The 26,834-nt window shown below is 53.7% G+C and overlaps 1 protein-coding gene across 7 annotated transcripts in view; it reads right to left on the reverse strand.

The window, feature by feature from the left end:
• The window catches only part of SNED1 (sushi, nidogen and EGF like domains 1), an 89,189-nt gene extending 66,551 nt beyond the window's left edge, over positions 1 to 22,638 (reverse strand). For 6 of the 7 annotated variants that reach the window (XR_004053249.1, XM_030916846.1, XM_030916847.1 and 3 more), the window contains exon 1: positions 22,204 to 22,638. Coding sequence is in view for 6 of the 7 variants with exons in the window: in XM_030916846.1 (XP_030772706.1) it covers positions 22,204 to 22,416 (213 nt within the window). In the remaining variant the exon portion in view is untranslated. The remainder of the gene's footprint in view (positions 1 to 22,203) is intronic. The other variant, XM_030916848.1, reaches the window with a different exon arrangement.
• Positions 22,639 to 26,834: the final 4,196 nt, after the last annotated feature.

Genomic DNA, 26,834 nt, shown 5'->3' on the forward strand with positions numbered 1-26,834 from the left:
AGATGCTTGACAGCATTAACCATTAGGGAGAGGGAGATTGAAAACACAAGCAAGGTACCACTTTTCACCCGTCAGGATGGCTGTAATGAAAAAAACAGATAATAACCAGTGTTGACGAGAAATTGGAACCCAAATGGTACAGCTGCTTTGGAAATGGTCTGGCGTTTCCTCAAATAATTAAACAAAGAATTAATATACACACCAGCAATTCCACTTACACTACCATATATACTCAAGAAAATGGAAACATGTCCACACAAAAATGTTTATGTAAATATTCACAGCAGCTTTATTCGTAATAGCCAAACAAGTAGAACCAATACCAATATCCATCAACTAATGAATGGATACATAAAAACAAATAAAATATTATTTGGCAATAAAAAGAAACAAAGTACTGATCTATGCTACAACATGAATAAACTTTGAAAACACTAAAGAAGCCAGTCCCAAAAGACTATGACTCTATTTGTATGAAATGTCCAGAACAGACAAATCCAGGGGAGACAGAACATAGATTGTGACTGTCTGGAGCTGCAGTGGATGGGGGGCTGGGGTGTGAGAGCTAAAGGGCATGGGGTTTCTATTCAGGGTAAGGAAAAATGTCCCAAAACGGATTGTGGTGATGGATATACAACTCTGCACATATATGAAAAGCCACTGATTTGTATACTTTAAAAGATTGAACAGAATGGTGTGCGAATAAACAGGGAGGGAGGGACAAAGGAAGGGAGGAGCCTCTGAGCCTGGACCTTCTCTGGATGTGGGAAGTGCAGGGGTGGGGAAGAGGAATGGGCACTCACAAGGAGCTAACAGCTGGAGGGGGCAAGTGGCCCAGCACTTCTGCGACACTCTCTACTCTTGTGGTCCCGCACAGCTGTGCTGACCCCCCAACTCCTATGCATGCTAAACCCCTTGGAGGTGTTCCCATAGGGAAGAAGACACGAGAATTACAGCGAGGCTGTTGCAGTGGGGATGCTTAAGTGAGCTTGAGGATGGAACTTGGGTGTGCGCAGCTTTCACACCTGAAGGTAGAACTGCTATTGACATGGTGTTTCCTGCCTGCGTGTTCCCGTCCTGTAGTGTGAGGGGACTTTCAGGGACTGTGGCATGCAGAGGTAAGAGGGGACCCATAGATGGCCTCTCCCTGCCTCTCTGTTCCTTCTGCAGAAACAGTGTGGAGACCAAGAGAAGGGAAGCCAGCTGGAGTTGAGAGGCCATTTCCCAGTCCAGCAGCAACCCCTGCCCAGGGCAGGACCCCACTTCACCCCCTTTAAGGCGGGGTAGCTACTGGCCTGCAGCGAGCACTTGTAGAAAAAGAGCATGACCCATGAAGGCTTTGTGACTCACTGACCTGACACCCCTATTTTGGGGGCTTTTAAGCTTGATCACGTAAGGGCAGTGCCCAACAGCTCCTGGTGGCCTAAAGGAAATGGTATGATCAAGAGTACCAAAGCCAAGAGCCATCTTGGATTTATAAGAAAAAATGGCAGCTACACCTTTGGGGAAGCTCACCTTCTGGTCCAGTGCCTGAAGTGAGCCCCTGGCTCTGTGGGGTACTCAAGTCACGGGGCCCCCAATGCCTGGGCCTGGTTCAAAGATGATCCGGCTAAGCTGGAGCCCAATGGCATCCCCTGGGCAGTGGCTGTCCAGCCCCAGCACCAACTCTGGGAGACAGCAGAAGACCAGTGAGTACTGGGGCTGGGCTGGAAGCTGCCACCCTGGCCTTAGGACTCTTAAGGACCAGAAACATTGAAGTTTGACTGAATTTTGGTTGCTGCAAATGGTCTGGTTTGTCCAGGGGCCAGCAGACTTTCTGGGAAGGGCCAGATCGAAAATATTTCTGGCCCTGTGGACCACACGTGGTCTCTGTTGCATATTCTTTTTTGTTCTTTTTGTTTCTGCAGCCCTTTAAAAGTATTAAGAACATTCTTAGTTCACAGGTCATACACAAACAGGCCTTAGGTCAGATGTGACCATCCATCCTTTGTGGATCCCAGCCTGGTTTCAGAAACAGGGTTTGTGGGAGCATGGCTGAGCGCACTCATGTACTTACTGTCTATGGCTGCTTTTTTGTGGCAACAGCAGAGACCCTATGGCCTGAAAAGCTGAAAATAGTCATTACCTGGCCCTCTACAGAAAAAGGCTGCTGCCCTGGTCTGCAGTCTGGTCTGCCACTCGGAAGACCACAGCCTGAGACACTAACACCCTCACATTTGGGGCCCACTGGTGTGCAGACAAATCCTGGCCACCGATTGGACAGCCTGGGCTGCTCGTGTAGCTGCCTATGGTAAGGGTGCTCTCTCATTGGACTGCGCTGCCTCTTGGATCCCTCTTGGGCCAGAAGTGGCCACGCAGCCATCATCGTGGACTAGGCGATGACAGGGACCCCATGCTGCCTGTGTGAGTTGGCGTGCATGAGTTGGCAAAAGCAACTTCCACATACCAGGCTAATGTCTCCTGACAGAAGCTGGCCTGCCTGTCTCACTGTGGGGGACGCCCGCCCCTGCCCCCAGGACTACCAGTGGGGTCTCCACTCTCCAGGTTATTGTGCTGCTGTTCCAGTCCAATTAGCCCACCCTGGCAACACTGCTGAGCGCTTTTGACTTTCTGGACAATTTGCATTTGAAAGTGATGCCCCCTTTGTCTCAGGTCACTCAGCCACGGGTCACTAATCATGTAGGGATGGACATTCCAGGATCCCTCCCATCCACAGGCTCCTGGTATTTTCAAGCCCTAGATCAGCCTCCTCAAAAATCAACTCTGAAAGACTCCTGCCTCTGCCTCCCTGCCTGCTCCTGGTCCACACACCATGGGCATCTGCTCCTGGTCCACACACTATGGGCGGGCAGTCTGGTCCTGAACACGGTCATCCTGTCATCCAGGTTCTTCTCTGCGTGGCCACCCTTTGGGTAATAAACAGGACAAAAGGTGGGGCTTCTGCAGGGTGACACAGACCTACCTGGAAGCCTTGGGGTTTGGCCCTGACCATTTCTGGGCCTGATGCAGCTCTTTCCCTGATAGCTGCCCCAGCCCACCTGGTTGGTTTGCTCTCCAGGCAGCCCAGCCAAAAAGGGGCCTCAGGAATTCACACTCAGCTCTGGTTCGGCCACCTGGGTTCTCCTGTGGGGCTGACACAGTCCTGGGTCATGAACATGTGGGTGGGTTGGTTGAGGGCACTGCTAGCTGGGTTCATCTGTGATAGTCCGCGGGTGCCAGCCTGGGAGCAGGGCATCTCTGTGGCTCTCACTCAGGTGCTCCTACTGGCCTTGTGCCCGTGCCACCCTTTGACAGGTCTGGGTGTGAGCTGAGGACAAACTGGAGAAAGGTGAGTGAAAGTTCCTGGGATGTGCATTCTGGCTTCCTGGTTGAGGAGGGAGAGCGCCAGTCCCGGCTCCTGACCAGGGACCACCTTAGACCCCGGGAGGTGCAGGGGGCTGAGTGAACAATGAATATTCTTTGCCCCTTAAATCTAGCACCTGGCAAGGTGCCCCATGGCCCTCCTGAGTCAGGCTGCTGCCGTACTGGCAACCTGACCTGCGCTGGGTTCCCCACCTCCGTCCTGTGGATGCAGGTGGTATCTGCACCCAAGCATGCCCCCCTGTAAGTGCATGTGTGGGCACAACCTCGCTTCTGTCTTGCTGACTTGAATTCATAGCTTCCCTGTCATCTGAGCACCTGTGGGTTACATTGTGTAGGGTGGTCAAAGCTGTAAACGTGCGGCAACGTGGCAAAAAAACTTAACCAAATCAGCACAGCAGGGACCACGGCAAGGTGAATGGTGAATCTCAGACAGAGCGACTTGGGTTGCTGGGAGGGAGTGAGCCTTGGAATGCCTCTCCAGTCGGGAAAGGGATCAAGGTACCCACCACCTTGGTTAGCCTGGAACTGAGGGGGTCCCCAGGACATGAGACTTTCAATTCCGGATAAACCAAGACGAGTTGGTCATCCTAGCGGGAGCCGCTTTTTTGGCTCATTCTTTGCCTCTGTAATTATTGACAGTGGCATCAACAGGGCAGTTAAACTCTTTGCATGGGCCACAAGGACAACAGCCAGGCCTTAGACTGCATCCTGGCTCTCTCAAATTAGACCTATGGGGCTCTGCAGCACTCTTTGCAGCTGGCTGTGCCTGGACCCCTGAGGGTCACGGTTGAGGTCCTGCTGTGGGATTCCTGTGGACAGCAGGCTTCGCCCACTTGCAGTGGGAGGAGATCAGAAGGATTTGGTTCTGGCTGCCGGCGTGGCATACACTGGTGTGAACATTTGAATTTGGTCAAGAATGTGTGGGGCTGAGGAGGCGGCTTGGTAGGAGGGGCACTCTGGTGCGCCTCTGCACTTTTTTGCCAACTACAAGAGAATACAAAGCCCTGTCCACTCTTTGTCTGGGTCATTTCTTAGGGTTGTGTTTGCAGAGATCCACCTTGAGGGATGAACTGTCGCCTTGGGGGTGAACAGTAGGCTTGCTCTGGAACGGCCGCATTCCCCAGGCTCCGTGTTTCTTGGCTGTGATGCAAACCCACTGTGCACGGCATCTCCTTGCCCCTCCATGCCATGCTGGCAGGACCTGGACAGCAACAGAAACCAACACAAACCGCTCTTGCTACTTGATGTGCCGTGAGGCTTTAATGTGGGAGTCTCATGCTTTCTGCTGGCACCCATGAACCAGTAACAGGGCAACCTGTTAGCCTGTAAGAAGGGTACAATCCTGACATCTTATATAAAACAAAAAACTTTCTACAAAAATGCAACTTGGCCGGGTGTGGTGGCTCACGCCTGGAATCCCAGCACTTTGAGAGGCCAAGGTGGGTGGATCACCTGAGGTTGGGAGTTCAAGATCAGCCTGACCAATATGGAGAAACCCTATCGCTACTAAAAATACAAAATTAGCCGGGCGTGGAGGCGCCTGCCTGTAATCCCAGCTACTCGGGAGGCTGAGGCAGGAGAATTGCTTGAACTGGGGGGGCAGAGGTTATGGTGAGCTGAGATTGCACCACTGAACTTCAGCCTGGGCAACAAGAGCAAAAACTCCATCGAAAGAAGAAAAGAAAGAAAGAAAGAAAGCGGGGGGGGGGGGCGGGGGGGAGGGAAGGAGGAGAAAAAGAAAGAAAGAAAGAAAAAGAAAGAAAGAAAGAGAAAAAGAAAGAAAGAAGCCACTTACCAAATGTAAGTAGAAATAGAAAATGCAACTTTTTATATAATCATTAAATTGAATGAATATTCAAAATTTTCCCAGCAAGAAACTCTAGGTTCATATGGCATCACCAGTGAGTTATTCCAAACATTCAAGAAATAATTCCAGAAACACATAGACTCTTCTGGACAGAAAAATCCATTTTATGAGGCTACCATAATCTGGATACTAAAATTTAACAAAGACAGTACAGGAATGGACAACTCCAGACCAATTTCACATAAAGTTTCTAAAACCTCAAATGAATTATTAGCAAACTGATTCAGCAATATACAAAGAGGATAAATAATCCACCATGACAGAGTTGGGCTTCTGTTAGGAACACAGCTATGCTTTACATCAGAAACCAATTAATTTAATTTGCCATTAATTTGATTAATTTAAGTGACCAATTTAACAGATTAAAGGAGAAAATCATATTATCATCTGAAGAGGTATAGAGAAGCCATGGAATACAAGTCGACGTCCATTTGTGATTAAAAATGCTGGGAATATGAGGAGTAGAAGGCAGCTGGCAATCTGAAGAGGGCTTCAGACACACAAGTGCACACATCGTATTCAATGCCGAACCTCGAACGCTTGCTTTTTGAGACTAGGAACAAGTCAAGGTTTCTACAGACACCACTGCTATGAGACAATTCATGGGAGGTCTCAGCCAGCGCAGGAAAACATAAAAATGCGTCAAAAAGTAAAATGAGTAGAAAGGAGCCCCACTGCTGCCGTGACTGGATGTGGATGTAGAAACCCCATGACTCTGCACATAGATGATTTATCAAGATTCGTAAGGGATTTTGTCAGGAAGTTGGATATAAAGTTAGAAAATGTAAAAAATCAATTGTCGTTCTATGTGCCAGCAATAACCAGAAAATGAGATTAAAGAAAAGACACTATTTATGATAGTGTGAAAAAAATCAAGTACCCAGGAGTAAATCTAACAAAAGACGGGCAAGACTTCTCTGCACTCAATTCTGAAACCTTACTGAAAATGTTAAAGTCAACCTAAGTAAATACAGAAATGTGCCAGGTTCCTAGATTGCACAACTCAATATGGTAAAGGTATTAGTTTTCCTCACATTAATCTGTATAGTCGATGCAATCCCCATAAATATCACAACAAGTGTGCGTATATGTGTGTGTAACTTGATAAGCCAATTCTGCATTTTACGTGAAAATGCAAAGTCCAAAGTAACCAAGACGGTCTCCTGAAAAGCAAGGTGGAAAGGCTTGCTCTGGGTGATGCCAGCCTTTCTCATCAGGCCACAGCAGCCCAACGCTCCTGGCTCAGGGACAGAGAAGCAGGAGGGAGAGCCCAGGAACAGCCAAAGCGGCGCTGGGGGGATATGGGGAGAGGCGGCTTCTCAACAACAGTGCTGGCTCTGCTTTTTTTTCCTCCAAAAAGGAATCCGCATGACTCCACCTCGGGCCGCACAAGATCCCCTCCAGGTGTATTAGAGACCTGAGCGTGAAGGACAAAATGAAACAGCTACCGGACTGTTGGAAAGCACTCTGGAGAATTTACTACAGTAAAATGAACACCTACTGTCCACCCAAGGACGCCATTCAAGAGGATGAAACAAGTGCAGAATGAGAAAAGATATTTGCAACACTTACGACCTGGTGTTTTTACCAAGAACCCCCAGAAACTGGTGAGAAAGAAGAAAACTCCGTAGAAAAGAGAGAAAATACTTCAACAGTCACTCCACAAAAGATGAAATCCACTGGCAAGTGAACATATGAGACTGGCTCAGCCTCATTCACAGAAAAGAAAAGGAGACCACGGTGATCCCACACCCCATAGCTGCTTCATTTGCAGAAGCGTTGGCCGGGATGTGCCGCCAGGGAACATCCACACACATCCCACAGCTCAGAAATCCCACTCCTGGGTGTGGACTCGACACAAATGTGGACTTGGGTGCACCAGGACATGCCTTCAAGAGTTTTCACAAACAGCATTGTCAAGAGTAGTCTAGGCCTGGCATGGTGGCTCATACCTTTGGGAGGCTGAGGCAGGTGGATCACCTGAGGCCAGGAGTTCGAGACCAGCCTGGCCAACATGGTGAAACCCCATCTCCCCTAAAAACACAAAAATTAGCCGGGCATGGTGGTATGCGCCTGTAATCCTAGCTACTTGGGAGGCTGAGGCACAAGAATCACTTGAACTCGGGAGGCGGAGGTTGCAGTGAGCTGAGATCGCATCACTGCACTCCAGCCTGGACAAGACAGTGAGACTCCATCTCAAAAAAAAAAAAAAGAAAGAAAGAAAAGAAAAAAGAGTAGTCTAAAGCTAGGAACAGCCCCACCTAAAAAATTAAAATAGAACAAACATATGGCCTAGCAATCCCACTTCTGAGTATATACCCAGTGAAATGAAATCAGTATCTCACAGAATAGCTGCACTCCCAAAAGCAAGATAGAGACTCTGCCTAAGTGTCTGCCGATGGATGAATATGGATAAACAAAACGTGGTGTATATATACAGACATATGTACACATAACGGAATGTTATTCAGCCACGACGAGAGGGATCCTGCCATTTGCAACAACTTGGATGAAACTGAAGGACATTATGCTCCGTGAAATAAACCAGGCACAGAAAGACACTGATACGTGGAATCTAAAATAGCTGAACTCAGCCAGGTGTGGTGGCTCATGCCTGTAACCCCCAGCACTTTGGGAGGCTGAGGCAGGAGGATCTCTCAAGGCCAGGAGTTCAAGACCAGCCTGGACAACATAGCAAGACCCTGTCTCTACAAAAAAAGAAAAATAAAAAGATAGCTGGGGGTGGTGGTGCATGCCTATAATTCCAGCTACTAGGGGCAGGGGGGTGGGGCGGAGTGGGGTGTGGCTGAAGTGGGAGGATCACTGGAGCCCATGAGTTCGAGGTTACAATGAGCTAGGCTCAGGACACCGCACTCCAGCCTGGTGACAGAGTGAGACCCTGTCTCTAAAATAAAATAAATAAAATTAAAATTAAGTTGAGTCCATAAAATCAGAGAGTAGAAGGATGGTTGCCAGGGGCTGGAGTGGGAAATGGGGAAATGTTGATTGGAGGGTGCAAAGCTTCAGTCAGACAGGATGAGTAAGTTCTGGGGTCTCCATGTAACGCATGGCAACTGTAGTTAACAGTACTGCCTCGTTTACTTGGAATTTGCTAAGAGAGTAATCTTAAGTGTTCTCATCACACACATGCACACACACAAATGGTAACTGTGCTGATGGATGTGTCGATTCATGCGATTGTGGTCGTCATTTCACAATGTGTAGGTATATTAAATCACACAATTTTGTCTGTCAATTTGGTCTCGATAAGGCTGGAAAAATTCAATTAAAACAACAATAGCAGCCCCAAATGTGTGCCACTGTAAACAAAGAACCTGTGATCTTCTCATCCAATGACACAGAGGGGATAATGAAGTAAGACCACCACCAGAGATGTGGATCAGCCACCCTAAAACACCAGGGAGGGAAAAAGCGGCTGTGAGAAGGCGGTTTCACAGGCCAGAGGGGCTGCCTCCGGGAGGCAGTGCAGGGTGGGGCGGTGGCAGCGTCTGCTCTTGGCCTGGCGGTGGGCCCACCAGGGTTTGCGTTACGTTTGCTCTTTTTTTGCACGTTTGTTTTGTACCCTTTTTGGCATGTTTTGGAAAAAAGAGCTAAGGGTTAGAAGTGACAAGTGGTACCTCTGGGTTGGGGGAGAAGCACTGGGGGCAGGAGGCCGCTGTGGCCGAGGTCCCTGGGGCTGGGCCACCTGCCTGGTGTGGGGGACCTCCCTGCTCTGCCCCTCACTGCACCCCACACACTCTCCCTTAGCTGGCCCCACTCCCTGCTTGGCTCCTGAGCTGCTGCCCTGAGTTTTCCGCCGGCCTTTGAAGCGGGAGCCCAGCCTGCAGGTGTGTGGTGTGCAGAGGCAGGGGCCCACCCGCCGCAGCCCTGCTCCAGCTTTCGTCTCTCCCCACCCCAGACAGCTGCTGCCCTCCCCGCTGGGGGCTGAGCCAGGGAGGAGGCAGAACAAGCTGGCCCTTCCCCTGCCAGGACAGGGCAGCCAGGACAGGGCAGCGCCAGCACCGCAGTGCAGGGCAGGGGCCCGTGGGACTTCCTTTCTCCATATGTGGACGTCCCAATGTGCGGTGGAGGGCGGGTAGTGGGCAAGGCCCAAGCCAGAGGGCCCAGGAGCTAGAAGCAGGGCAGGGAGCCATGCGGCAACCCCTCTCTCCCCAGCACTGGGGTCCCTCTCCTTCTTCAGGGCTGGGAAAACGCTACTTCCCGAAAAGTGACAATTTTATTATTGTTTTTTGCCTACTTGCAATAGCACCTTGTAAAACATGCCATACAGATATGGAAAACAAGGAGAAAGGATTAGCCCATCTCCCAGCCAATGCCCCCGTTCATGCCTAGGTGTGGACCAGAGCACTCGTAGAGGAACAGTGGGGGTTTAGTCCCTCGTCCTGACTTCAGGGGCGGAAATACCAGCAGGCTGCCCAGCGCTGGCATCTCAGACACCTGCTGAGGGTCAGTGTTTGTCTGCTGGGGTCTGGGGCCTGAAGCTAGCCTGGCAGGCCTGCCCAGCGCCACTGGGACACTTGCAGAAATGTAACCACTCCATGTGCAAGGAGACCCAGGAGACCTGCCACCCCCAGGCAGGGAGGGAGGGCGGTGTGCTTGTTCTGGGTCTGCAGGGTAGAGATGCTGCAGCAGGCCCTGGCTGCGTCCTTCAGCACCCCAGCCCCTCCCTGCAGATCCTGTCGTCTAGGGCCTCCCCGTGGCCACCCTCTGGTCTCCTTTGGGGTTATGGCTCTGCCTGCAGCCTGGAGCCCAGGCCCTGGATCAGCACTGGCATCGCTCTCCTCCCAGTCAAGCACCGGCTACTGAGAAAAACAAGACTGCCATCTGGACGTCATAGTCCCAGGTGGGTGACAAAGGTCCTGGGAGGGGCTCACACACAGGCCGCCTGGAAAAAGCTCTGCGTTGGACACAGTTGAGCATGGCGGGCACCCCGGTGAGTGACCCACGCCCCGTCCTCACCCCTGTCTCTCAGGCTGTGGTCAAGGCCAGCCAGCCTCACAGTGGCCTTGCCATGAAGGGGCCGCTCTGACCCCTCTGAGCAGGCCAAGATTCTTGGGCTGCTGGTCAGCTGCTGCCCTGGGGAGGCCCCAGGCCACATGGAACCTGCAGCTGCAGTGACTTGGGGACTTGGAGGAGGCTCCACGGCCTCCTCCATGGGAGATGGGGCTGGCCACTGGCACTCAGGGCTCTCCTGCCCTCAGGCACCCATGCCTTTCCTGCAGAACAGGGCTGGCCCTCTGCTGGCTCAGGAGGAAGCACAGAGACACGCTCCAGTGGCATTTCCGACTTGGATGAAAGCAGGAAAGAGCTGAAGCTCCTGGGGAGTCTCGGCTGGGGAGGTGGCCTCGGGCTGAAATGCCAATATGCAACAGCCTGCTCCCCCGACCTGAGCCGAGGGGCTGCTCTGAGCAGGGCAGGGTGGGCCTGGAGGGGAGCCAGGGACCCAAGAGACTTCCGAGGGCCCCAGGAGCCAGGAAGCAGCACCCGGGCTCTGCAAACTTTAGATCACAAAGGCGGTGCTGCGGTTCCCGGCTTGGACTCCTCTGCCAAGAGTGAAACAGCACAGCCCCGAGGTGTTTTAGAAGCTTGTTTTGAAAAATGTAGGCATGTCTTTTATTTCCTGGCAGCTTTCTAGGCAATTAGGATTCCTCCCACAAGCACAGTGCAGTGGGGGCTGGCGTCCTGGGGCGGCAGGGGGCGAGGGGGATGGGCAGGGCCTCTGGAGCTGAAGGGGATGGTCTCCCGCTGAGCGGCCTCATGCCAGCCCTGAAGGGAAGGAGGCTGGACCCTGGCTCAGCCACCGAGGGCAATACTGGGCTGGGCCTCCAGGGAAACACACATGGGACAGAAGCAGTCACCCAAGGGGGTGTTCCAGTGGGAGGGAAGAGAGCTACCACCAGGGACAGCCAGGGCGACTTCCTGGAGGAGGGGACATCTGAGCTGCATTCAGCACCCAGACAGGGAAGGAGGAAGGGAGGGTTCCCAGGAGAGTGCTGATGCCCTGTCCTCTCTCTCCTGCAGCTGAGGTCCTCGGTCTTTTGGCTTCCCTGTCTCCATGGGGCCATGCCCCTTGCCCCCAGGCCCCTTCTCATGCCCTATCCCTCTTGCTGTCCTCACAGACTCTCCCTCTCCACCAGCCCCTCTGCTTCCATGTGTTGACAGTAGCTCCTGCCTCCCGCTCCTTGCCTCACTTGCTTCCCACCTTGACAAGGTGCTCCGCCAGTCCCTACGGTCAGCAAGGCCACGGCCCAATCCCCCAGAGGCGCCAGGGCGCGCCTGGGCTGGGGGCAGTGGCCCCACACTCTCTGGGTGTCTATACCCACCCTTTCCATCCATCGCCAGCCTGGGCCGCTGCCTCCTGGCCTCTTGAGATCTTGCTGCCTTCAGCCTGTCCACACCTCAGAGGGAGGGGTCTCCTCGCAGTCACCCTGCATCTCTGCAGTGGCCACTGGGCCACTGTCCCCTGCAGCCACCACCATCAGAGATGCCATCTCAAGATGCAAGCCTGGTCTGTCCCCCACTCCCCACACACCTGAGAGTCTTACTCATGGGGACCCCTGTCACTCCTCTGGGACCCCAGCCCCATCCCCACGTCCTGCCCCCAGTGAGCCTCCAAGGCTGCCTTGCCTGCTCCACTTTGCTGCCTCCAACACATTCCAGAGCTGATGGGAGGAAATGTTTGCTGAAGGTGGGTTCAAGGGCCCAAGAGGCTGTGCCTGACCCTTGACAAGCTCCTGGACAAGCTCAGAGGACAGTGTGATCCTGGGCTGCCCTCCTGTGTGGAGGCTTTGGGGTCAGGGTCCTGGGCTGGCCACAGTCCTGCTCCCACTTGGTGCTCCCTGACCAGTCAGCAGAGCCCAGAGGCGACGTCAGCATGTGCTGAGCCCCAGGCAGCATGGGAGCAGGGCAGGGGCTGCACACAGCGGTGTCTAGTAACTGACACCTGCTGGCTGAATGAATGACTTGCCCTGCTTTGCAAAGAACCAGGGAATGGATGCTGAGGCACTTGGGTATTGAGGCTGGTCCTCATAGAGGATGAATGGGGTGAAGTCAGGTTGGGGCTCCCACCTGCCTGGTCGCAGACATGCAGCAGTGTGACCAGGCCCAGACCATTCCAGCCTGTCCTGCCCTTGGATCTGCCCGGAGCCCCCACCCCCAACACCAGTCAGAACACCAGGACACCCTGTCTGGCCTAGAAGCTCACGGACAGAAGGAGTGCAAGGAGTACTATTGGCTGGGACCCTGTGGGGACGGCTTGTCCCGGCCACCCCTTCGCAGTAAATAGGAGGCAGGAGGAGACTAGAGCCTGCAGAGTAGGTTAGGTTAGGAGTGCCCTGGGTCACCATGAGCAGCCCTCGGAGGGAGGGGCCGTGCTTCCTAAGTGGGGCTCTAAGCCAGCTCCAGGAGCCCCTGGTCATGACACTGATTGTGTCCCCCCACTTGGGATCTGCCATGGGTGGTCTGCATTCCTGCCATGCCCCCAGGCAGCCCTGGAGCAGCACGGAAGCCTGCTTTGGAGACATACAGGATCCAGACCTGTCAAAGCTGGGGAGCGACCACCTCCAGGCTGTGCTCCGTGAGTCAGGTGGTACAGCCGCCTTCACCCACGGCAGGGTGTAACTACGAATGCCCTTCTGGGCAGTGGCGGACAGCAGGGAAGTGCCCTGAAAAGCTCCCTGCCTTGGATCCAGTGAGCCCACATGGGACAGTCTATTGCAAGGGAGGGAAAGAGAGGGAGGCCTGCACTAAGGCCCATGTAGGACAGACGCACATTGATTCAGGAGACTCTGAAACACCACAGAGCCAATAACTAGCGACTGGTTAAACCAGTCACAGTGCAGCCACAGAACGGAATCCTGCATTGTCATGAAAAAGCATGTTTCACAGAAGTTAGGGCACGGGTAAATGCTCGTGGTGTAGCATTGAAAGAAATATGCAAAATAGAGACCCATATGAGATGGTAACCCGAAGTTTGTTTTGTAAAACCCTATCCTTGAAAACAGAAAAGGAAGAACTTCACCAAAATGTTAACAGCACTCATTTTTGGATGATGGAATTACGGATGTATCATCCCAACAATGAGAAGATGAACAATAATGATTTACAGAGCAGCTTCTAGGAGCTAGCACTGTTCTGAAAGCTTGACAGCACGGCCAACAAAAGAGACAAAAGTTAGTTACTTTAATAGTAACTAATAGTTAATTTAATACTAAACAAAGACGCATGGCTGCTCTCCTGTCTCCTTAAATCAGAGCAAGGGTGCAATCAAGGTTTTGGACTGAAGGAACGAACAAATGAAGTACTGAGTGAGTCAACAGTGAATGAATGCACCAAGTTTCTGTGGGGGTTGCCTGGGAGAATGAGGTTTGGCCACCTGGCCACTTCTCTGCCAAGAAGCTCTAGCTTCACCTTATCAACGAAAACTCAGGAGGACGTGAGAATAAGTTGTAGACCTCATGACCCTTTGCCCCCGTAAACATTAAGTATTTCCCATCAACAAGGATCTTCTCTCATGTAAGCATATACAGTCACCCACAGCAGGAACTTTAACATTGATGCAAAGCTATCAATACTGTGTTCTCCTCATTTATAGGTTTCATCATTTATTTACTTATATCAGTGTGAAGCCATGGATTTCTCCTTTATTTAACAGATTAGAATCTGTTACTATCATTCTTTGTTTTAACGCTCCAGCTGTCCCAAACGCTGCCGGTGGGGGCCCCTCTGGAGGCCTCTGTGTCCTTTTGACCCATCTTCATCCTTCTTCTCGTGCTTCCTTACTTTATGGCACAAGATATTCCAGGTTCATCTTATACTTCTCTTGCCACGACCCTAGGATCTCCAAGGCACCCTGGTTCTTTTTAGTGGAGACTGGTGTTTAGCAGCCAAGATCTGAGCATGGAAGTGCCCTTTGCTATTGAGGTATTATTGCTTCTATTTATCTCAGTGGACACAGCTAGGAACTGTGGATGTAGGTAGACACACAGGTGTATATACCTATGTCCACACCCACCTGTCATAATACATATATGGAAATAAATGCTATGAGGTTATACTGATATGTTCAAGTCAAATCTAACACAAAGCCACAGGTTTTATTTGATGTTTCCTCCTTTCCATACCTGCAACTCCTGTCTTCAAGAGAAGCTCTCACATCATTCTCAATCTATGTGTTCAAAAGCCTCAGCATTTCCAACCCATACCACCATGCAAAACAATTCTACACATGGAGTTTAATAATTGTTCACCATTCTTTTCACTTTTGTTCACAGATATATAGTCAAAGTATTGTATTAAAAAGTACCTGCTGAAATTAGTAGACAGTAATTTTAAAGCAATTATTATAAACATGAAAAATATGCCCAGGATAGAAAAGGAAATGTCAACATAATGAGGAGAGAAATGAAAACACAGAAAAGACCCAAATAGAACTTATATGACTAAAAAGTGAAATAGATGAAACAAATACACTCTGAACAGGATGAGTAGGTTAGACTGTGTAGAAAAAAAAATCAGTGAATTTGAAAACATAACAGTAGAAATATCCAAAATGAAGGACAGAGAAAAAAGACTTAAAAATAACACAGACTCATTCTCATTCTCAGCGAGCTCTGGGACAATAGTAAGAAGTTTAATGTACATACAATTTGAGGCTTCAAAAGGGAGGAGAGAAAGGACAGAAAAAATATTCAAAGATGGCTGAGATTTTTTTCAAATTTCATGGAAACTATACACTCATAAATCATGAGTCTTAATGAAACCAAGCAGAAGAAATATTTTAAAAGCCCTACAACAATACAGGTAATAACGAAATTGCTGAAAAGCAGTGATAAGAAAATCTTAAAAGCAATCAGAGAAAAAAGATGCATATACAGAGGAACAAAGATGGGAATGACAGCAGACTTCTCGTTAGAAACTATGCCAATCAGAAGACAACAGAGCACCATCTTCAAAAGATTTAAAATACAAACAAAATCCAAAGTCAATCTGGAATTCTACACCCACCCAGCAGATATCTTCCAAAAAATGAAGATAAAGAGATTTTCAGATTTTAAAAAACCAGAGATAATTTATGCCAGCAGGTCTACACTATAAGAAACATTAGAGGAAGTCCTTCAAGCAGAAGGAAAATGATATAAAAATGGAAATCTGTGCCGACCACAGTGGGTAAGGTCTGTAATCCTAGCGCTTTGGGAGGCTGAGGTGGGCAGGTCACTTGAGGCCAGGAATTCCAGATCAGCCTAACCAACATGGTGAAACCTCATCTCTACTAAAAATACAAAAATTAGCTGGGCGTGGTGGTGGGCGCCTGTAGTCCCAGGTACTCAGGAGGCTGAGGCAGGAGAATTATTTGAACCCGGGAGGCAGAGGTTGCAGTGAGCCGAGATCATGCCACTGCACTCTAGCCTGGATGACAGAGTAAGTGAGACTCCATCTCAAAACAAAAACGAAAACAAAAACAAAACAAAACTAAACTAAACTTTAAAAAATAAAATTTTTTTTTAAAAAAGAAATCTGGACCCACACAAAGAAATGAAGACTTTCATAGTAAATATATGGTTAAATGTAAAAGACTTTCTAATTTTTAATCTCTTTAAATTATAATTAACTGTTTAAAGAAAAAAAACATTGGCCAGGCATGGTGGCCAACGTCTGTAATCCCAGCACTTTGGGAGGCTGAGGTTGGTGGATCACGAGGTCAGGAGTTCAAGACCAGCCTGGCCAAGATGGTGAAACCCCGTCTCTACTAAAAATTAAAAAAAAAACTAGCTGGGTGTGGTGGTGGGCGCCTGTAATCCCAGCTATTCAGGGGGCTGAGGCAGAGAATTGCTTGAACCTGGGAGGTGGAGGTTGCAGTGAGCCAAGATCACGCCACTGCACTCCAACCTGGCGATAGAGTGAGACACCATCTCAAACAAACAAAAAGTTAACCGTGCATTATTGGGTTTATAACACGTGTAAAGTAATATATATGACAACAACAGCATGAGGGCCAGAAGGGAAATGGATGTACGCTGTCATAAGGTTATTATATCATATTTGAAAGTGTATAATATTATTTGAAGGTAAACTTAAGTTAAAAACGTGTTTTACATCTAGAATAATCACGAAAAAATAAATCAGAGGTGTAGCTAATAAGTCAGTAGTAGAGATAATATGAAATCATTTTTAAAAATCCAAAAGAAACTATAGAGAACAGATGTAACAAATAGGAAGATGATAAGTTAAAATTCAACCATATGGATAATTACATTAAATGTAAATGGTCTAAAACACTAATTAAAAGGAAGAGATTTGTCAGGCTGGATTTAAAAAAATAAATACTATACTTCTTTTTTTTTTAGCATTTACAAGAAAGAGAATCAAGGCCACAGTCATTAAGGTGTGGTAAGGGTTTTGCTGAAGATTTCACAGGAAGCCAGAACAAGAAGCCACAACAAATGCTCAGACTGCCATTTTATCAGCATTGTGCCCACTGCCTACACACACCTCCTTTCTTCATGGCTCCCCTAGTGGGATGTGGGGACCATTTTGTGCTGCAGGCAGAGGTCAGTCTCACCCCCAGGCTCATCCCCACTCCAGGATCTTCCCCTCCATGCATGCATCAGCCTCTCTCCTTCTTCATATAGGACAGCCTGGCCCTATCCAGCCCTGGGGCTTCCAGCCCTGCTCCAGCTCACTCAGCCAAGAAAGGGCTCATCAGAAACTAGAGATATTAGAAGGCAGAGGGCAGTACAAATGATAACCAATGTTGTTTTGGTCACCTTTACAAACTGCTGTTCCTATGTGCAGCCTTATGGCTTCTCAAGGCCCATCACACACAGAAATGTCACAGACAACACTTCATGTCAGTATCACACAAACGGACCTGTCTTCCCTGTGAGCCTCTTCTCTAAGCAGGTCACCTGCAGAGGTGGGGCAGTGCAGACAGAGACTTTCCTTATGGGGCCCAGCATGCAGCCAGGACCCCCTACCACACTACCGTGTTCCAACAGCTGTGCCTGGGCCATGGGTCAGGCTGGTCCTGGGAGAGAGCCAGCCGTGGGCTGAGGCTGAAGTGTGCAGGTCCTGCATCTCTATGTGGAAAAGCTGACCCCCAGGCTAAGACTCACCCTGTCAGGGATGGTGGGACTGCTTCTGCTTTGGGGAACACAGGGTGCAGAAATGTGCTGGTGGCCACCACCATGAGCCCACCATGTGGATGTGGCACAGGAGGATTCACTGCTCAGGGCACAGGCATTTTGCTGCATTCATCCTCTGGCCTTAGCAGGGGTGGAAGAGAGAGGCCTTCACAGGGGCACTACCACCACTACAGCCCCAGGCTGTGGTCTGAGGCCTATTCTGAGCCCACCACCAGAATGGTGGCATGAGGATGGATGTGGTCCCTGCCTTCATGGGGTGCATATCCCAAACAAGAAAACTAAGGAGCACCCCAGGTGAGGTCAGAATCAACAAGCTGCAGTGAGCACAGAGGGTGGGGCTGGGGGAGTGTCTGAGTGGGGGGGGCAGGGGCAGGGAAGTGTAGCGGGGATTCTGGCGAGGACAGACAGGATCCTACCGGCGTTTTGTACTGCTCCCTTGCCCACTCTGCACAGAGGAGGGCAGGCTGGAGGGAAAGGCCAGGAGCTGGAGGTCAGCAAGGGGGTGCTGCAGGTGTCCAGGCAAGTGGGGACAGAGCTTGCATCAGGAAGGGGACAGCTGGGAAGTGGTCCAAATAGAGATGTAGGCGGAGCCACTGCTGACGTGGAGGGTGAGGGAGAGGAAGGAGGCATCGGGGAGGCTCTCAGGGGTTCATTCACGGAGATGGGTGGGGGCCAGGGAGGAAGCAGGATTTCTGTTTGGGTCCCACTGAGTTTGGGGTGGCACAGTAAGGAGGCAGCTGGACCTAGCAGACTGAAGACCCCTGAATCTGCATTCTGAGCCTCAGTTTCCTCATCTGCACTGGGCATGACTGTCCTGCTCCATCCTCTCAGGGGCTGCCTGTGAGGTCCAGGCAGATCACAGCTGTCCTGGGCTTATGGCCTTGACTTGGAGTCATCAGGCTCTCTCACTCCAGTATCCTCCTTGACTCCAGCCCCATTCCTCTTCCCCAGGATCCCCTTCCATCTGCTTCCGCCATACCCAGGCATCATCAAGAAGGGGGTGCTGATGAGGGGCAGGACTACCTTGGCCAAGCCCACAGCAGGGGGTGGGCCAGCCCTGGAACCTCAGTGAATAGGGTGGCCAAGGGGCAGCCCAGGACCCTCCTCCCAGCCAAGGGGCTCCTGCATTTGCTGGGGTGTTTCACGAGCTCAGAAAAGAGCAGAGAGGGCAGTGATTTCTCCCCACGTCTTCTCCCAGATGCGCTCATGTGCAGGCCTCGGTCCCACTGAGACAGTCCCTGTGGGTCAGGGTGGATTTTCCTGATGCCTTGGAGCTGGTGACCACACAACCGTGACAGTGATGGGGTGTGTCACAGGTACGATCTGATGGGGGAGCTTCACCACACAGATGGGGAGACAGAGGCTCAGGGAGGAAATGACCAGGCAAAGGTCACAGGCTGCATGTGAGCTCCCACACTAGAGCAGCTGCCCTGGGCTCTGTGTTCTGGGAGGGGTAGGGCCGGGATTGTGCCCGGCTGGGAATGTCATGCAGAGCCAGAGCGAGCAGACTTGGGGTATGGCACCAAGCCTCAGGACGCAGAGTAAGGGTTTGGCCAGCACCAGCCAGGATCAGGCTGACTGTCTGCATTCCTCCTTCTTGCCTGCGGGCTCTGCAGGGCACCACCCACTCTCGACCCTCAAATCCTCCCTGCCTCTGCTCAGGGCTCTGTCAGGGGTCCTGACACCAAAGAAACCGAGATCTTCCCATGTTCTAAAGACCATGCCGTGGGAGGGGGCAGTGCTTGGAGCCAAAGGCTTCAGTGTAGGGGGCACTAGGAAGATTTCCTCTCTCATTACCTGCACCTGCCCCTAGGAAACCACTAGACCCCACGGACCACGGCAAGCTCCGTCTTAATGCAGACACTGGCAGTTCCTGCATGGGAGGGTAGCAGTAGCGCACCACAGTCCTCGGCATGCCACACTCCTTGGCACACCACACTCCTCTGTGTGCCACACTCCCACTCCTCAACATGCCACACTCCTTGGCTGCATTATCTTTGTTTGTGGGTAGAACCTCAGCAATAAAATGCACTTTCAACACTTTTCAGAGCCTTACGACTTACCACACACATACAGCTACTATGACATGAGAAAGAAGCAAAGCGATGTGTCCCTTCGGGAAAGGGCCGCTCCATGTGCGGCAGAGCTGTCTTGCTAGGGCCATAATCCATGTGCTATTTCTGATGAAGACTGAAGAAGCACCCATCTCATGCAAGAGCACTTCTATTTATTTATTTTTATTTTTTATTTTTTGAGAAGGAGTCTCGCTGTCACCCAGGCTGGAGTGCAGTGGCCAGATCTCAGCTCACTGCAGGCTCCGCCTCCCGGGTTTACGCCATTCTCCTGCCTCAGCCTCCCGAGTAGCTGGGACTACAGGCGCCCGCCACCTCGCCCGGCTAGTTTTTTGTATTTTTTTAGTAGAGACGGGGTTTCACCGTGTTAGCCAGGATGGTCTCGATCTCCTGACCTCGTGATCCGCCCGCCTCGGCCTCCCAAAGTGCTGGGATTACAGGCTTGAGCCACCGCGCCCGGCCGCAAGAGCACTTCTAATTTCTACCTGTGACTTGCGGGCAGTGTCAGAGGGAGGCACGTTCATTCATTCAGACAACAAGCCTACTCTAGGTCAAGTCACAGGCTGGGGGCAGAGGAGCACAGAGGTCACTGCAGTGGGATGGGGGCTGGAAGGTCCTGGCTGGGCCTGACATGGGGGTCTGAGTCCAGGGCCAGCAGACACCATGCCCTACTGACTGGAGCTGGACAAGGGCCAGAGCCAGGGGCCTCAGAAGAGGGTCTGCTCGGCCTGGGTGGGCGTGGGAGGCCCCAGTCAGGTCCACTTCCTTCAGAACAAATGCCTCCCTTCTTTCCACCTGGCTTCAGCCCTAACCTGCTGCCAAGCACCCCTTCCTCTCTCCCTCCTTGACCACAGAGCCCTCACAGTTACTTCAGGCAAGGTGTCCTGGGCAACGCACCCTCAAGAATCCCATTTTCCTTCCTGCTAAGCAAACAGAAAGGTGAAGTGCACTGCAGGCACTGCGTCCACATCAGCAAATGTTTTTCAAATAATATCTTTGTTTCAGGAAAAAGCTCTGATGGAGATAAATGTTTTGTTAGCAGCCAGAAGGTTCATTTCTGACGAAACCCTTGTTTTCCTAGCAGATCTTCCCATGTTAGAGCTGTTTCCCCTAGTTGTTCTGGCAAGGGTAGATGTTTTTGGTGAGGCTGTTAAGTGGGTTAACCATTTTAATAATATTTTTCACCTGTGACTTTGGGCGGGAACGCTGAGCCTGGCCCAAATGCTTAAGGAGCCTTTTGAGTTCTGTTCGGATGGTGCCAATGTGAGTGTCCCATACCTAAAGTGGACAGGCCTCCTCCAGCTTGGGTCAACCCTGAGTGCCATTCTGCCCTACCCACTTCGTACTTCCAGCAGTCAGTCCCGCTCCTCTGTCCAAGTCCCGGTCCAGAGGGACTTTCAGGGGGTAGCATCGACAGCATGGCTGCTCCCCCACCACGGTCAGGTCACCCAGTGCTGCCACTGAGGCGGGGAGGCCTTCCTGAGCAGGTGGCGGAAACACAGTGGGCACTGTGGATGGTGTTGGGAGTTGTGGGGCGGGAGGTGCCCTGGAGGGCATGTGGTGGAGGAGGCCCTGTGGATGGAGGCGGCAACGGATGATGATAGCCATGCAGAGGATGTGGATGGTGACGACGGGAAGCTGGGGACCATGGGGATGGTGGTGGTGGAGGGAGTGCTGCTGCTGGTGGGGATGAAGGAGGTGGTGCTGATGGTGGAGTTGGCAGTACAGGTGGTGTTACTCTGGGCAGCACAGATGGCAGAGGCGATGTGGCTGGCAGTGGTTTGAGACTGGAGGTGGGCGAGGGTGTGGGAGGGCTGATGGTGGAGGTGGCAGTGGTGATGGAGCCGGAGGGGACTCTACTAGAGGCTGGCCCAGCAGTTTTCTAGATACGATCTGGGATGTTTCAGGAAACCACCAAGTTCCAGTGCACGGTGGCCTACTCAGGGCAAGTGCTCCATGCAGTTACCAGGTGCATTTCATTCCCTGGGCGGCCATAAGGGCTTGGCTTAGGGTCACACTCTGGGAGCCATGGAGACAGAACTGGCACTCGGGCCTGTTCCTTCAGCTGAGCTGAGCCTGCTGTCATGAGTCCCTGGCCCCAGAAGTCCCACTGGGAGTCCTGTTTGGAGGGTCTGAGCCTGAGCGGCCAGACCCCAGACTGCGGAGAGGAGGGGAGAGAGGGGCAAGTCTGTTGCTAGCCCGCTTAGGAGGGTCTGCGGAGAAGCAGGCCCTGCCCTGAGCCCCTGGGCAAGGGGTCCAGTCTCCTGGCCCTGGGCCGCACTGGCGTCCACGGGGGGCGGGGCTGAAATGGCCCAAGGAGGGGCTGCAACCTTCGCAGGCCAGGAGCCCCACTTGGGAAACTGAGGCCCGGGAAGCCCGTGCCCACGGCCACATGGCCATGTGTGAAAACCAGGGCAGTACCAGGGCCCCCTGCTCTCCCCTGGGGATCAGGCGCCGGGGAGACGCGCTCCGCAGGTCTGGCAGGGGCTGGGGCGCCGCGCTCCACTCCCCCCGCCTCGGTGCCCGGTGGCTGCCGCCCTCGCCCCGCCCGCGCGCCTCTCCTGCGGGCCGCTGTCCGGCCTTGGCCGCCGAGGGAGGAAGCGCTGTCCTCATTCCACCTCGGGCCGCCCCGGTGCCAAATGGCTGGCGGCGGCGGCGGGAGTCCGGGCCCGGCGGGCAGCGGCCGGGGCGCAGCGCCCTCCCCTCCCGGGCGCCCCGCGAGCCCGGGGTTACTCACGTAGAGTCCGGAGTGCTCGGCGCCGAAGAACGGAAAGGGCACCGAGAGCGGCCGCAGCCCCGAGCCGCCGTCGTCCTGCTTGGGGGTGACGGCGTCGCCGCGCTCGGCGCCGAACGGGTAGAAGTCGGCAAGAGCCACCGCGCCGCGCACCCCGCGCGCCCCGAGCCCCAGGGCCGCGGCCACCAGCAGCGGCCAGGCGACGCCGAGCTGCATCGCGGGGTGTGCGGGCGGGACGGGGCGCGGGCGGAGCAGGGCGCTGGGGGACGAGGCTGCGCGCGGGGGTGGCCGGCAGGGCCAGGCGGGGTGCGGGGTGCGGGGTGCGGGGAGCGCTGGCGCGCACACTGGCCGCACCGTCGGGGGCTCCGCGTCCCGCGCCCGTTCAGCCGGGCCGCGCTCTCTCCGCAGCTCCGCGGAGGAAAGCGCCGGGCGGGACCGCGTTCCGGGCCAGCCCCGCCCCTGGGGCCACGATTTAAATATCCAGCCCGGCGGTCACTCGGGGGCGGGGCCATGCAAATCGGGCGTCTCTTAAAGCGCCAGGCCCCGCGGGAGGGCGCGGGCGCGAGGGGAGCTCAGTCCCCGGGCCCGGGAAACAGGCAAGTCGAGGGCCCTGCGGGCGCGCGCCCCGTGGTGGGGCCATGCTCCGTCCCGGGTCCCTACCCTGGTGGAGGCGCCTGGACCCTCAGAGCCGTCCTGGGGCAGACCTGTGTCCCTAAGGCCTGAGACCCTGGGCCCGCCCTGAAGGCGTGTCATCATGCGGGGGGCGGGAGGGGCACCCTGGCCGGGCAGTGCCTGGATGAACCTTTCTTAGAGTGGCCAGAGGCCCGTTCCATGCTGCCCCCTTCCCAGCCCTGAGCCTGGGGACGCCAGGCTTCCAGCCACAGGGGCAGGCTACCCGCGGAGCCCACTCCCTGCCTGGGTTTGTGTGAGGAAGAGCCCGGACAGGAGACTTGGAGGCATGGAACAAAGTGTTTGCATCTGCGCGGCCACATCAGGAGAAATTCCTGGGAGGTTCAGGACCTCGGGGGCGACCCCTGGGTAAAGCAAACCCTCCGTGGGGAAGACTAACCCACTCAGGCCCTGGGGGCAAGCGGGCCCATGACGCTGGCCTTGGCAGGCTGGGGCAGGACCCTGAGTCCCAGTATTTGAATTCAGGGTCCACACCCTGTGGCCTGCCAGCCCTCCCCCCGCCTCTGGGGCTGCTGGCCTGGGCTTTGCTCTATGCCTGTCTGTCCTTCCTCAGGGGCCCAGCCGGGACCACCTCTGTGTCCCCAGGCTCATGGCAGGGTCTGATTCCTGGAACCCACCCAGCCCACCCTCGTCTCGTCTCAGTGTTGGGTGATGTTGGCTGCGTGCCACACTGGGGCCCCCAAAGATAAGGGTGCACCCCTCAAACACAAGCAGAAAAGGCCAGGCTGATGGTAGCTGCATCCACCACTGAGGTGCTGGGTGGTGTTTTGTCTTGGTGTTTGTATCTTCTGAAATGTCTCAGGTGAGCATGTGTTGTTTTTCAGCGAGAGCCGGTGCAGTCAATGTTATTTTTAAGAAGCAGCGGAGGGTTCTCTGGGTGTGACTGGGTGTTGCCGGTTCTCACAGATCCTGTACTTGGTGTTTTCACTTAAAGGTTCACGACCCTTTAGATCTGGTGTCAGGCCAGGTGCAGAATGTTTAAGGAGGGGCTGACCCTGCACTGGCACGCCCCTGAGAGTGAGCGCCTCCTGAAAGCTTGCCCCTGGCACCTTTCCCACCCTGCATGGGGTGGCGATTCTGTTTGCAGAGAGGTAAACTGAGCCTGGGAGAGGACGGGCGCTGTCCCACAGTTAGCCCTTAGGTCACGGTCCCAGCTTTCAGAGCTCCAGGACAGCAGCACAGCCATGGTTCCAGGGCCAGGAAGGTCAAGGCCTCCTGTCTTGGGAGGAAGGAATCAGAGAGGGACTTGTAGAATCCCTACTCGAGGCCGGCTCTCGGTGAGAACCTGGCGAGGAGAGACACGTCTCCACACACGGACACACGTCCACACGTCCACGCACACATGCATACTTTTTCGCATGCACAGAGGCAGCATACGCACACACACGGGCCCTCAGGAACATGCTTTAACCCCTTCCTCAGCCCAGCCCTGGCCTCCCTGGGCAGGGAGGGCTGCTCCCACCTCTCGCTGGCACAGGCTGTGGGGTCAGGACAAGGCCCCACGTAGCAGCCTCGGGAGCAGAGCTGCCAGGCGTCACCGTGGCGGGAATCAGGGAGAACGCTTTTCTATTTGTCTTTTTTCTAGAAAAACCTGGCAGCCCTCTATCCTCTTTTCAGTGCATTTGGGGCCCGGCTGGAAGGCCCTTCCCATGAGTTTGCGAAGGTGGGGGGCGGCAGTGCCAACCCCAGGGCAGGATTTCTCCCCTGAAGAAGCGTCATCATGAGGGCTTGAGGCTTTGACCCCCCCTAGGGCTAGCCCACCTCCTGCCCTGTCCCTACTACCCATCCACTTCCCACCACATGCTCCTGTTCTCAGAGCCCAGCCAGGGTGCTGCCTCCAAGCTGGCTGCTCAGGCCACAAGCGCCCTTCTCGCCACTGCTGACCTTCTCTTGAGCACATAAGACAGGGGCCTGGGTAACGACCCATTTCTGGGCTGGGTTTGGGTCAACTTGGGGGCAGGGCTGCCCAGGGCATCTTGGGGCATACAGTGGCACTCAGTGGCTGCACCGAGTGGAGGCCTGTTTCTCCAGGCGGGTGGGCTGGTGGGCCTCGCAGGGGTCCGCAGAGCAGCGTTTGGAAACGCTTAGGCTCGTCCTTGTCCCAGAGAGTCAGAGCTCGTGGGCCTGGGGAGCAGCTGGCCGTGGGCCAGTCCCTGGTCATGGCCCAGAGAGGCCACTCTTCCTTGGGCCCGTACCCTGCTGACCAGCCTTGGCCTGCGCCCTGTGCAGATTTCCAGCCGGGCCCGGGGATCTGGGGGTTAACACAAGGCCCCATTGCTGCTGGGCATTACATTTCATTAAACACACACACACACACATGCACACAACTCTGCAGGCAAAAAAGAGAAAAAAATGTTTTTTTCAGGTGCTAAAAATATTATCAGGAAATACTTTTCAGCAATGTGCTGTTTTAGGCTCCCCTCTGGACTCAAGGGCGCCTTTGTCTCTGCCACAGAAAATCCACATTTATCAAAACCAAAATTGTTTTATCAAGCAGGCTCATGTTCCGTGGCCAGGAAACCTGAGCCTCCCCAACCGGTCTGTGACATTTTAATTTAGGGCCTGAGTGTGTGTGCAATTTAGATGGGGAGCCCCGGGAGCTGCCCTCAGGATGCCCCAAGGCTCGGGGCTCCACGCAGGCGAAGGTGGGGGGTGCCCTCCCCAACCTGCACCTGGTCGGCTGGGCCTGTTTGTCTGGTCCTCACAGGGTAGGGGTGGGAGATCCCAGGGGGCTCAGGCCTGGGCTGCCAGGGGCAGGAGCTGGCTGGCTGTAGCCCACCCTAACTTTTTCTCCTTCTCTCCCAGAAGTGGCAGGTGGAGTGCAGGTCCCCTGCCCCAGAAGCCCCGACCCCAAGTAAACCTCCACATGCTCTGGAATGAGGCCAGGAGGTCACAGAGGCCAAGGGCCGCTCCACCTGCTCACCTGGTCACTGTCCGGGTTGGGGTCTTGGTGCAGTTGGTCCCCTGAGGGAGTGTGGGGGCCACGCAGCCTGCCCTGCACCTCCTCTTCTCATGCACACGGAGCCGCGCATACGTTGACTCCCATGACGGGACTTCCATGGTTGATCTTAGGGAAACGACGGGACTGGGGCTCAACACTTCCTTCCCAGGATGTTCACTGCTGCGTGGGCTCAGGCATCGGCTCTCCCTGTCCTGGAGGTGATGAGACCCTGCCTCCCGTTGGGAGCCTCGTCCATCTCCCGAGTGCCCAAGACAGGACAGAGCCCTGTGGGCTCCAGGACGGTGGGGACAGCCAGCAGTGGAGGGGCACTCAGGCCCGGGGTCCTCCGATGCCCCAGAGTTTCTGCAGCAACAAAATCATGCTCTGAGGCGTTTTTAGTGATTCTGGAAAACTCTAATGGTATCGTGTCAAGCAAAAGTTTTAAAAAATAGTACTCTGAGTAGCATCCATGCTATAGCCTCAACCGTCCTAAGCACACGTGTGCTAGCGAAAGGGAGAGCTGGGTGTCACCTCAGGGGCTCTGCAGGTCACAAATCATGGTGGTGGTGACATTCTTCTTTCTATGTTTCCCTGCTACATTTTTTTGCAATTAATTTGAAAAGTATGAATGTTTTGGAAGCCCAGATAAACAATGCTCTTGGTTCCAGCTGGCCCACTTCCTGCCCCGGCTTCAGCCAACCAAAGCTGTGCTTCCCTCAACCTGGGGTGCTTCAGAGGGCTGCTCTGCCATTGGGTGCTGCCGTCTGTGTTCAACGTGGCCCCTCCTCCAGTGCCCCCTCCCCAGGGGGCCTTCCTCTCCCATTTGTCCCCTCCGTGTATTGGTCTGCATCCCCATCCTTGGATGCCTGCAAAGAGTGCTGCCTCCTGACCCAGGCACCTGAGGTCCTGTCAGAGCATCAGAGCTTCCTGGCCAGAGGCCGGATAGGACCCACCAACACCCCCTGCATGCCCCACATTCCTCAGCAAGCCTCAAGGGTGGCAG

This window comes from Rhinopithecus roxellana, chromosome 14, assembly GCF_007565055.1.
Source record: "Rhinopithecus roxellana isolate Shanxi Qingling chromosome 14, ASM756505v1, whole genome shotgun sequence".
Taxonomy (NCBI): domain Eukaryota; kingdom Metazoa; phylum Chordata; class Mammalia; order Primates; family Cercopithecidae; genus Rhinopithecus; species Rhinopithecus roxellana.